We start from the raw sequence: 13,540 nt of genomic DNA, 5'->3' as shown, positions 1-13,540 counted from the left end.
TGCCGACTTTTTCAGTCTCCTCTCTGGGAGAAGCATGGAGAGGAGACTTCCAGCTGTAGTTCGGGGGGCAGGGCTTGAGCGTGACAACATTAAGCCCCACCCCAGGATGTAAGATAACCCAATCTTACATTCTGTAAGATACAAATCTTTTAAAATGACTTTTATCCAAATGTAGATGAGCCCCAAAGCAGTTAGTAAGAGCTACTGTACTTGGTAAAGTGCTGGAAAATGGCTCTGATGATTCAATGTAACTGAATCTGTCTCTCATTCCTTTTTTCCCCAAAAATGTAACAGTGTAATGTGGGCTAGGTGACATGAGGGAGATTGCTAGACTAATGAGGGAGGGAGGGAGATTGCTGCTATGTCAGGGAGTCTCCTGCAGAATGCAGGAGGGTAGGCAGCTATGCAATGGAGTAGTTGCCCAAGGCAACTAATCAGCATTGATGTAACATTTACTGTATAATTTGCATACTATAAAATTATTCAGAGCATCTGATTGGTTGCCATAGGCAGCTTCTCCTCTGAAGCTATTTAGTCAGTACCCGGAGGTGGAAAAGCCCTTTATTTACAAGGCTTGTAACTTTCTTCACCTAGCCCCCAGTTTTTACTCATATTATGAATTTATATGTAATGCCAAATGTCTTAATATCTTACCTCATAAATCTCCAAGGTCCAGACATCATCATGGATTTACATGGGCTCAGGTGTTAAGTCTGCTGTTTGTCTCAATTAGCTAGCCGTGTAATTAACCATGCCTCAATTCACTCACTTTTTGGTATTAATTATTCACAAACTTTGAGTAACATGAGAATGTGCTTGTAACAAGTAAAAGGAATTATTAATGTTACAAGGGGATTGCCCTGTTTGCTGCTGTCTGGGCGAGACTTAGGAGAAAAATCCTTATCTCTGCATCATTGCCTCTTTTAGGTCTCCAGAGGAACTAAGACATGGAGCTCGATTTTGGTCATTTTGATGAGAGGGATAAGACTTCCAGGAATGCACGAACATCTCGAATGAATGGATTGCCAAGCCCTACGCATAGCGCCCATTGCAGTTTTTACAGAACCCGCACTTTGCAGGCCCTCAGTAATGAAAAGAAAGCCAAAAAAGTTAGGTTCTACCGTAATGGAGATCGATACTTCAAGGGTATTGTGTATGCTGTATCACCTGATCGCTTCCGAAGTTTTGATGCTCTGCTGGCTGATTTGACCCGTTCCCTATCTGATAACATTAATTTGCCCCAAGGTGTTCGCTACATCTACACCATTGATGGAATGAACAAAATCGGCAGCATGGATGACCTTGAGGAAGGTAGGTTAATGTTTTCTAAACATTTGTGCTGCTATAATATACTGAAGTCATACAATATTTGTTGCCAAAACATTTCTAAGCCTCTCCCCCTACCACCCTTCATTTCAGAAGCCTAACCCTCTAGTATCTAATCCTAACCCCTGTACCCCACTGCCTAAATCTATCCCCCACTCCACAGCCTAACCCTTACTTTAAATTGCCTGCATACAACCCTCCTCTCCACAGCCTTTCTAAGTCCCCCCATTAGTGCCTAAACCAAACCCTCCATCCCAGGCCTGACCTTAATCAGCCCGGCATACTTATGTACATGTATTTAATGTTGGCTGTCTGTATTCCAGCACTAGTGTTCTAAAGGCAGTCGGGATGTCGACATCAATATACTGACTGCATTTCTCAAGGATCTATAAGTGTAATTCTAATATATATGGAGGATTTCCTTTCCCGAATTGGGCTACAAAATAGTTTGGTTGTAATTGTATTCTTGCTTTGGTTTACAGCATGGGTCTTCAACCTATGGCCCTCCAGATGTTGTGAAACTACATGTTCCAACATGCATTGCCACATTTATTCCTATAAGAGCATGCCAAAACTGTCAGGGCATGCTGGGAAATGTAGTTCCACAACATCTGGAGGCCCACAGATTGAAGACCTGTGGTTTACAGTTTCCATAATTAGTCTATTCAGTCATTTTTGCACAATTGCAACCATTGACCATCTATTTGTATACTGTAAGCTTGGTGCATCACACTCTCGTTAATACTAATCCAATAAATAAAACTATCCTGAAACTTACAAATTGCGCACATCGTTTGTCACATACAAAATGCACAATATTTTAAACAAAATCGCTCAGAAAAGCCAAGATAAGCTACATTATATCGTTTAAAAAAATTGCCCAGGGTGTACTTACCTTTAGTGGCACATGGAGAATTTGAGTTCAAATGGGAAAAGCCCTTTCTAAAAATTCATTGTGAGGTTACTTGATCCCATTGGCCTTTACTTATAGTATACTTATAGGGTGAAATGTAATAGGATGAGAGATTCAGAAAGTGAGAGATTTGGTAAGAAATCTCTAGTTTTTTTAAAGCGGCAATCATTTACACTGTTTGAATTCGAAGTGTAAATGATTACTGCTTTAAAAAACCTGGAGATTTCTTACCAAATCCCTCACTTTCTGAATCTCTCATCCTATTACATTTCCCCCATAATATCTCTGTACACACAAGGTTCTGTGAGATGATATTTATTATATTTTTATTTCACCAAACACATTCATAATTCCCACTCATAGTAATGAATGTGTGATATGCAAATGGATCTTCCATCGCAAACACTAATGGAGAGTTTTATATGTCACTGGCCAGAGGTCTCAGGTGCATTTCACACACATTAGCAGGACTGCTGGGGGCACAGCTGATGACTGTCTATCTCCCTAGGGTGCAGTGTCACTTGCAGTAACATCAGTTATTTGGAGGGATGGAAATGACAGAACTTGGACAATGGAAACTTAATACAAATTAATTTATCAGTGCACAAGATAAAATTTACCCAGGGAGATATGTATCAAACCTTTAAAGAGGCCAAGTGGTGAAGATGCACTTCTGCAACCAGTCAGCTTTCACTAATCTAGTACATTATATATCATAGGCAGAATCTGATTGGTTGCTATGGGCAACTTGTCCACCTTTGCTCTTAAGAAGGTTTGTTACATCTCCTGTTCATGGGTGAAGGACCAGTGCCCTAACCATTCAGGACATTACATCTGTCCAATGGTGGTGTCTAGATTCTCTTAGACAGTATACAATGCAGATAAAGGGGGAAATTTACTAAGATGTGTATTCTACTTCACATGTGATGTTTCTATGGGCAGCCAATCAGATCATGTCTACTATCTTCTAGAGCAGTGATTTTCAACCTTTTTACCCTGCGGCCCATTAAATAAGATTTTAAAATTGCCAAGGCACACCATGAGATCCCCACAGGGCAGTGGTTCCCAAACTTTTTGAATTACGGAACCCTAAAGTATTAGAATATTTTTCACGGCACCCCTAGGCCAAAAGTTTGTTACTAATTTCAGGAAAAATATTTTAGAAGTTGTGATTTAAATGTATTCCTTAGGTCCACTTATGTGGTGAGAAACATGATTCACTTCTGTTTACCCACATATTCTTAATTGGAAGCCACAAGCACTGATTTTGCCTATTTCATTGGCCATAAATAACTTGAATTTATTCTGGACCACCAACTTGAGGCACCCCTGCAAGTGCTCCAAGGCACCCCAGGGAGCCTAGGCGCACAGTTTGGGAACCACTGCCACAGGAGAAAACACATAGGCCCCCACAGGAAAAAAACAATCACACTGGTCCCCACAGGTAACATAAATAAAATACATTGGCCCTTTACATGAAAAGAAAAGACCAGTAAATAACAGTTGAACTGGTGGTAGCTGTAAAATGGTTTGGGCATCTCTAGGTCTGGGGGCACACTTGAGAACCGCTCAAGGCACACTAGTGTGCCACGGCACAGTGGCTGAAAAACACTGTTCTAGAGAGTGCTAAATAAATAAGAAGTTGATTCTGATTGGTTGCCCATAGCAACATCACATGTGAAGTAGAATACGCATCTTAGTAAATTTCCCCCAAAGTCTTTTTGATATTTCTTTACAGAAACAACAACAAAAAACAGTATTTGGTACTTGTTTCCTAGCACGGCCACAATCGTATGGATCGTGTACCTTTAAGTTAAGGTACACGATCCATACGATGGACCCGATTTCCTTTGAAATCAGGTCCATTTGGCCGGCTGGGACAAAATATCGGGGGCATCGCGTCGGTCGGGACCGTTAACAATGGTCCCGACGCGACCGACGCGATGCCACCGATTTCCCCATAGACTTCAATGTTAAAAAATATTTTAACATTGAAATCGTGTCGGGAAAGGTAAAATATCGGGGGCATCGCGTCGGTCCGGACCATTAACAATGTTCCCGACGCGATGCCCCCGATTTTTCCATAGGCTTCAATGTTAAAATATTTTTTAACATTGAAATAGTGAAAAAATGTGAAATGGGCCAATATGACCCATTTCCCATTATAGATGTCCCCGTCGTCACCCCACGATAGACGCCAACCCGAAGCGTGGCGAGCGCAGCGAGCCCGCGAGGGGCGGCGGTGCGCGTCCTCCGACCTTTTCATTCCCCTACTATCCACTTCGGCGTGGAGTTGAGAATAGAATAGTGTGGCGAGCGCAGCGAGCCACCGAGCCCGAAGCGTGGCGAGCGCAGCCATTTGCATATCACACATTCATTACTATGAGTTGGAACTATGAATGTGTTTGGTGAAATAAAAATATAATAAATATCATCTCACAGAACCTTGTGTGTACAGAGATATTATGGGGGAAATGTAATAGGATGCTGTGTTTTAAAAAGATAGCAACTATTTCCCAGGCTGTGAATGTAGCTTTGAACTATGTGATCAATGGAACATACCATGTGCAGTGGCAGCAGAGAGGTCGATAGAACACCAATCTGGCCAGTGGCGTAACTATCGCTCCCGCAGCCCCCCGCGGTGGCGGGGAGTCGCTTGGAAGGTGAGGGCGCCAGGGGGGGGCTGCGAGACTATTGTTACCCGCTGCGTCTGCCCCGGGACCTTTCGCCGGTGAATCAGTCTGTGCTGCGGCTCTCCGTCTCCCTGCTCTCCCGGCTCCTTCTGCAATAAAAAATGTGAAACACAAAAAATGGCTGCCCCCATAATGCAGACCGTTTTTGAGGCCTCCTCCTCTAGCATCCTTAAAAACGGTCTGCTGTACGGGGGCAGCCATTTTCTGAGTAACATGTTTTATATGACAGCAGGAGTCGGGAGAGCAGGGAGACGGAGAGCTGCAGCGCAGACTGATTCGCCAGCGGAAGGTCCCGGGGCAGATGCAGCGGCACTATGTGGAGGGGTAAGGGGGTTGGGGAGGTCGAGGTGGGGGGGGGGTCGTGGTCGTGCTGGGGGTGGGGGGCGCGCAAAACATTTGTGGCAGGGGGAGATTCATAGTTACGCCACTGAATCTGATTATCCACACCACCATGTATTCCTTTTAATAAAGGGTGGCAAGCAAAGTGGAGCATGCCACCAGGCCTGAAGCATGGTGAGTGAAGCGAGCCTGCTAGGGGACACTTCAGGCTCCTCCTGCATCATATGATATGTCCTGTCAGCACAAACATTTAATGCATGGGATCTATATCCAACCCTTTTTGAACTCCTGGTTGGAAGCCGGCTAAAGGCTATCACTCTGCAGGTGGCACTGTGAAATGTGTAACAAAAGTTTATACAGAATTGATATATGCTGTACTGGATTGACACCATTTAGGACACAGTTGTGATTGAATTGATGATGAATCCTTAATAAATATTGTTTTCTTAGAAATATAGATTTTTCAATTGGGGGGATCTGTGCTTATCGCAACTAGTCATGTGTGTGTGTTTAATTCCACAGTTTTCTTGGTACTCTTTACCTAGCACGGCGCCCATCGTGGTCATCGCGGGCATTGAATGCACTAAAAAATCGGGTGCGACGCGACTGACGCGATGCCCGCGATTTCCCATAGGGAACAATGTTAAATTTCTCAATTGACCCGATTTTACTGTTCAATGCCTCAATTGACCCGATTTTTCCATAGGAAACAATGTTAAATGGCCCACAGAGGCCAAATACCCACCCTGAAGTGTGAAATGGCCCCCATAATTGTTAACGCCACCCCACGATCAACGTGAACCCGAAGCGTGGCGAGCGCAGCGAGCCCGCGAGGGGCGGCGGTACGCGTCCTATGACCTTTTTATACCCCCACTATCCACGTCGGCGTGGAGTTGAGAATAGAATAGTGTGGCGAGCCCGGAGCGTGGCGAGCCCGAAGCGTGGCGAGCCCTGCGAGGGGACGCGGATACCTGTGAAGCCCGCGAAGGGACGCGTTTACCTGTGAAGGTATCCGGCTGCGCTCGCCACGCTTCGGGCTCGGTGGCTCGCTACGCTCGCCACACTATTCTATTCTCAATTCCACGCCGACGTGGATAGTGGGGGTATGAAAAGGTCGTAGGACGTGTACCGCTGCTCTCGCCACGCTTCGGGTTGACGTTGATCGTGGGGTGGCGTTACCAATTGTGGGGGCCATTTAACACTTCAGGGTGGCTATTTGGCCTCTGTGGGCCATTTAACATTGTTTCCTATGGAAAAATCGTGTCAATTGAGGCATTGAACAGTAAAATCGGGTCAATTGAGAAATTTAACATTGTTCCCTATGGGAAATCGCAGGCATCGCGTCGCACCCGATTTTTAGTGCATTCAATGGCCGCGATGCCCGCGATTTTTTTACCTTCGATTCCCACGATCAAAATAGTGGGCGCCGTGCTAGGTAAAGAGTACCGTTTTCTTTTATCCAAGTTTTCATAAACATAGCATACTATGTAATTTATGTTTTGCTAATGCTTGTTTTTGAAAAAATTCACTATTACAAGGTTTTCTACGATTAGCAACAGAATAGACCTCTCAGTACCTAATGCAACACAGGCAATAGAATGTGCTTTCCTGGTATTACCAAGCAATAACACACGAGAGAACGGGCTTACAGACAGGAGAGCCTTATTCATATAAAATATGTCTAGAACATTGTTTCCAAGTTCTAAAAGCTAATCTGAATTGCATTACTTCTATGGGATCTGTTTTAAGCTTTGGCAGTTATTATTTGATACTTTACTTTGGAAGGAACATTGGGCTTTTAACGTTATAAGCAATGTTACACCCCAGGCGAACTCAGTTTGTTACATCAAGTTGCCTTAGCCAGCATTACATAAATGTTTTATAACAATTTAGGGGTTTGGTATATAATCCTGGCCTCTCCAGAATGCTCATACTGCTGTGATTGATGAAGTGTTCACATTGCTTTACATGGGTACAGGCATTCATGGCTCATTTTGGATATTCACACTTGGTTAGAAAAAAACACTGGGGGCAACATTAGCAAACAGCAATGCCAAGCTATGCATGCCTATGCATGCCAACAGACAGCAATTTGGGATAAATTTGGGCAACTATAAACCATTTGCACAGAATAAATTTAAAGTCCCTACTTTTGCACATACAGGGGTATACAGGGGTAGATGTATGAAGCAGTGATAAGGGAAGAGAAGTGATAAAGTGCCTGGTACTTTATCACCAGCCAATCATCTCCTAACTGTCCCTTTTTAAACCTAGCCTGTAACTTAACAGTTAGGAGCTGATTGGCCGGTGATAAAGTGATAAAGTATCAGGCACTTTATTACTTCTCCTCCTTCATCACAGCTTCATACATCTACCCACAGTGTTCTATTGTTACAAGCAAATTTTAATAAAGTGAAGACTTCTTATAGGTTGAGAGAAAAGTGCACTGACTGTACTGTTTATGTAAAACATTCGGATTCAGTATTAAATCCCGGCGTTTGGGATCCCGGCATTAAAAATCCAGGCGCCGGAATCCCGACCGCCGAAATCCCGACAAGGGGGGACGTGGATCACCCCCCCCCCCCCTGCGGGCCCGGTGCCTCGCTGCGTGGCGACACTAATTTATTCTCCCTCTGAGGGTGTCGTGGACACCCATGGAGGAAGAAAGTGGCGGGATTTCGGTGGTCGGGATTCCGGCGTCGGGATTTTGAACGCCGGGATCCTGACCGCCGGGATTTACACTGCATCCCAAAACATTCATATATTATAAACAAGACATGTTGGGTGGCCTATGCCGCTGTTGTATATCCTTTAAGACTCATGCATTGGGCCTAGACTCCCAATCAAGGAGATTCTGGTCCCTGAACCCCACCAACACATACACATTGCCATACATACATTGCACAGAGCCAAGCAATTATTGCCAGCCATATATTGCAGGGTCATCACTCCATTTCCAACTAGAGGCATACTACTCCCATTACCTATTGTGGAGTACACATTGAAGGGCATGATTCAGAGGTGATCGCTAATCAGCGACTTCGGCCGCGTATAAAGCTACTGTGCTTGTGCATCAGCTGCATGGCTCATGCGCGGCCACAATTAGCAACAAAATTCCTGTTCACTATGTAGTTGCAATTTGATCACAGTAGTCAAAGTTTGATTGACAGGAAGGCAGTATTTGGGTGTGTTTGAAAGAAACTCAGGCATGTCAAGGCGTTTTTGAGGAGGGTCCGGTGCTCGAAGTGGGCCGGTATACAACGGTATGGTATAACGGCACTTCAAGCACTGAACTTGTATTTTTACTTTAGCATCAGCATTCTATATCTGACAGGCAGACAGGCAGCCCCTACGCTGTGCCCATGCCCCAGCCTCCCCACAGTCCCTGTCCCTGAATTTTTGCTCAATCTGTGTGACATTATGTAAAGTTTGGCAAAACATGAATTTATTTCCTCAATCTGGGTGGCATAATGTGAATTTTGGCTCAGTCCGGGTGGCATGATGTGAATTTTTGCTCAGTCCAGGAGGCATGATGTAATTTTTGCTCAGTCCAGGTGGCATGATGTGAATTTTAGCTCAGTCCAGCTGGCATGATGTGAATTTTGCCTCAGTCCAGGTGCCAGGATGGGAATTTTTGCTCAGTCCGGGTGCCAGGATGGGAATTTTTGCTCAGTCTGGGTACCAGGATGTGATTTTTTGCTCAGTCTGGGTACCAGGATGTGAATTTTTGCTCAGTCTGGGTACCAGGATGTTTGCATTTTGGCTTATCCAGGTGGCATGACAAGAATTTTGGCACTTTAAGTTTGGCATAAAGGTGCCCATACACAGAGGGATCCTGTTTTGCGAGGCGATGGGCAGACCCCCAAAAAGTATGTGCTGCATGTACTTTTTGAACTAGATCACATTGCATCTATTTCAAAACACAGCTGCTTTAGCACATCGTATACATTTTTAACTAGATGTGATCTAGTTCAACATCCACGGAGCACATCGCTCCATGTATGGGCATCTTAACTTGAATTTTTGCTCCATCCAGATGGTATAATATGATTTTTGGCTCATTCCGTGTGGCATTATGTTAAAGGGGCAAGTATAAGGGGGTCTACTATTGTGTTGCATAATGTGTATATAAGAGGTATATGGCGTGGCACTTTACATTCAAAGACCCCCCCCCCTTTTAACTGACCACACCCCTTTTAAGTGGCCATGGCCCCTTTTTCTGGAGTGCGCACATAGCACGCACCTTCACTTTTCCATACCCCCACTTTCAAATTTCCACTACGAACACTGGGAGGGTCTATGATGTCAGCAATGACCACTTCCACGCTGTCTCAGTCGCAGCTTAGTGGAAGTCTCAGACTTACTCAAAATGGCAGTCAGCAAAAAATGTCCAATGTTCTGGGAATTGAGACATGGCTTACGAGTGTAGAGCATTTAGCGATCCATTCAAAATTCTCTTGAAATTTAGCAAGGGGCGTTTTCTTTTTCTGTCCGTGCACCAGCTTTCTCCTCACAGTCCACTGCAAATTCTCAGATTAACGATCAGGTCTGATCCAGACCCAAAGTCTCTACTGCCTGATACCTTTTGCACATATGACCCCACATTTGCCAATAAAATGGTGCATTGACTATCCAAACTTAAAGCCACCTGTTGCACAGAGACCCCCAAATGTCTACCGCTTGCCCTACAATGATCACCCCAAGTTACTTGCTGCATCGGGACCCCTGATACTGGCCTTGCTATTTCCCAGTCACTGAACTTGCTCTTTACTTTTCTGGTTATTCAGTACAAATGGGGATATAAAATGGAGTAGCCCAACACAACACAGCTTGTAACTTCATTTACCTACCACACTTTCTAGAATGACAGTTACAGTATAAGGCTATAAGCTGATTGGTTGCTATGGGTAACCTCCACTTTATCTCTCTCTTCAAGGCTTCATGCATCTCTGCTTACTGTAAGTGAGCGCTTATTCGAGCTTATTGTTCAGATGTGGTTGGAATAGTTATTCCTTGGAAGCAGAAGCCAAGGATGCAGGCATCAGATCATTAGACAGGTGCAGTCGCGTAGCTACCGTACGGCAGCCACCGTGGCTGCTTGGGGGAGCAAGCGCCGGTGCTCATCAGGGCACACTGCTCAGAGCCGCCCCCTTACCCCTCCACATGCCGCCGCCGCATTCCTGTCTGGTCCGGCACCGCAGATATCCTCCTGTCATGTAATGAAAAATCACACGGCAAAATGGCTGCCCCCATACAGCAGACAGTTTTTTAGGAATGTTAGAGGAGGCGGTGGCCTCCTCTAGCATTCTTAAAAACTGTTTGCTATTAGGGGGCAGCAATTTTGCCTTGTAATTTTTCATAACTGCAGGAGACGGAGCCAGGAGGATATCTGCGGTGCCGGACCAGGAATGCGGCGGCGGCAGCATGCAGAGGGGTAACTTTACTAAGGGGGGGGGGTGGCAATGTCAATTTTGGCGGGGGGCGCAATAATATTAATTACGCCAATGGACAGGTGGCTTATAGCACCCATGGAGAAGGGCAAGCTCCTCATCCCAGAGACCAGGAAATTTCTGTACAACCAGAGATTCTTGGCTTTTTCTCTTTCCCTAAATGGTGGCCACATGCATCTGTTTTGGGAACTGGTGGTCGTCACCACCCTCTACCTTCCCCAAAAGACAGCAGACTGACAGTCACTCACACTGGAGCAGGATAGTTTGATAAATTCCCCTCTAAACTAATTATAAGGAATGATGCCATTCAGAGGCCCAGATTAGCCACTGCAGATTTAGCTTTACAAAGGGCCCATCTGCCCCAATGATAAATATACATCTTATTACAGTATTTGGCCTTGTGCACATAAGTATATGTAGTTTAATGATGTTTTCTTTCAATCCTGTTTAATGACTTTGCAATAGAAACTTTAATTTCATTTCATGACTTTCTGATCATGTCTTTGTATAAGGTCAGTCACTTAGCAAAATGACTTTTATCTGGCAAATATCAAAGAACCTGCATATTCTAATTAGGATTTCAAAGTAAGAAGAGTAACTATGGAATGTGAAATAGAAAGGGATAGATTTCATTAATTCTTGAATTAAAGGTCTAAAAGTATGAGGCCATACTGAATACTGGCAATATGGTCAGAACAATTTTCTGTTTTCGGAGAAGTCCCTTGTTTTTCCCCATCCCCTCAAAATTGAGAGGAAAAAGCAATATTCGGATCCCCTTTGCCGAAGCTCAGGGGCAGGCCTCAACATCCCTGATACTCCCAGCCAATGGGCTCCATAGGGGTCAGATGTCTTTAGGCTTTCCTCTGCCAAAACCTCAGTGTTACGCATTACCCTTTCTCTCCCAGGTTAGCCAAAGCTTGCCTCTGGGGAACTGATTCTTTATTTATTTATAGAAAAATGCCAGTGTAAAAATAAATAAATAAGTCCCTTTTGTCTGGGTATGTAAATATGATCCTAGCCCCTGCCAGGGCATGCCAGTGGTCAAAATACCAACACAGGCATCTCAAATGAGGTAATCAATCTGCCTAACCCCACCCTATCTCCCCACCATCCCCGATAGTGCCTAAAGGTGTGTACACACAGTTAGATGTGGAATTCAATCCGATTTCTACTATATAGTCTTGCCTAGAAAGACTATTTTCATTTCTATTTCCACTGAATGCGCATCGGGATCGAATCTGTATCGAATGCTGGTAAAAGCATTCTATTATAATTAGATTATGACTGCATAGTCAAAATCGAATGTTATATCTAGCCATGTGTACACAGCATAACTCTAACTCCCGTACCCTGCTGCCTAACCCTAACTCCCTAAGTGTCTAGCCATTCTCTCCACAACCTAATTGTAACATCCACCCCCCCCCCCCCCACATACACACACACACCATTAGTATCCTATATGTCTCTGTGTACACAGCCCTTTTTGTTACTGACGTGCCTGCATTACTACCATAGTACACCCATAAGACAGACCCTCTCCATCTACATGCCTGCACTAAGCCACCTCCGTGTCACCACCCAGGAACCCCAGCTACATTCCCAATACACTGCTCTGCACGTGTATATAAAATTGCACCTGCGATACGGACCCAATAGGGATGCGTACATTATGTGAAAGATGCATACGCAGTAGCAAAAAATCTCTCCTACTACATCTGACCCCAGCAGTGCACCCGCCTCTGAATCAGGCCCCATATGTCACAGAAGTATAAGATCTTTTATGCAGCATTATTGTAAATGGATGTACAACAATTATGATGTTTTAGCGACTTTTCCCGTGGGTTGAACAGATTCTAATATTGTACTACAGTGTACTTAAACAAATGTAAAAAGGGAACAGAGGAAGTGATACTTTCCATTTTGTAAATACACCTAGCATTGTTCCTTATCTACGTCACCCATGTATTGGAAAGTTCCAGTCTAGGTCGCTCACTGACAAGATTAAACAGATTATGCAGGCTGGGTCTTTTTTCCATGAGTTTCTACATGAAATTGTGTACCCAGAAAAACATAATTATTAGATGTTACTTGCTTTAAAGATTGTAATCTGCATACATTATATGGGAATCCGCAATAATTTGTGAAAATTACAGAAAAAAAAGAGTAATTGTTCTGCAGCAGCGCCACTAGAGAAATCACTTGGCGTCCTATCAAGGTATGCACAAAGTGCATGAGAGTTCAGCTGCAATTGTTGCTTCTCTCTTAAGTTTCTCTGATAGCCATATAAAGCTAAAGCATGCGATCGCTCATTATTTTCCCTGTCCGATGTCTTCAGTGCTGACAGTATCACTGGGCCATCTGTCCCTATCTGTGCTGACTTGGCAGATCAGCGATGCAGTCCCTGGAAGGCTGCCCTGCCTCCCAAGAAAGAGACAGATTTTGCATTGTAATGGCAGGTGGTACAGCTTTTGCACCACAGTGTGTTCCTATATTGCTTGAAGGATCCTAATTCAAATTTTCAGCCTGGAAATTATCAATCTGTTTAACTATTAAGTACTACATGCTTAGTATTTTATACAGATAAATATATACACACACTGCACATAACTAATACCAGGGGCGTAACTAGAAATTTGGAGGCCCCATAGCAAAAGTTTGTAAGTTAGCAACTGTTGGTGATAAATTTATATAAAACATATTACTTAGACAGTAAAGATGGGCCCTCTGCAGCTCTGGGCCCCATAGCAGTTGCACTCCTTGCACCTATGGTAGTTACGCCTATGACTAATACTGTTCTGTGTTCTCTTATCAGGACAACA

The 13,540-nt window shown here is 44.1% G+C and overlaps 1 protein-coding gene across 1 annotated transcript in view; it reads left to right on the top strand.

Moving 5' to 3' along the window:
- DCX (doublecortin) overlaps positions 1 to 13,540 on the top strand; it is a 164,277-nt gene that overhangs the window by 14,808 nt on the left and 135,929 nt on the right. The window contains exon 2 of the mRNA XM_083159389.1: positions 928 to 1,311. Coding sequence (XP_083015515.1) covers positions 948 to 1,311 — 364 coding nt within the window. The 5' untranslated portion in view covers positions 928 to 947. The remainder of the gene's footprint in view (positions 1 to 927; positions 1,312 to 13,540) is intronic.

The sequence above is a fragment of the Crinia signifera genome, chromosome 9 (assembly GCF_055691185.1).
Source record: "Crinia signifera chromosome 9, ASM5569118v1, whole genome shotgun sequence".
NCBI lineage: Eukaryota > Metazoa > Chordata > Amphibia > Anura > Myobatrachidae > Crinia > Crinia signifera.
The sequence above is the reverse complement of the archived record's forward strand: the minus strand, read 5'-3'. Positions and strand labels throughout refer to the sequence as shown.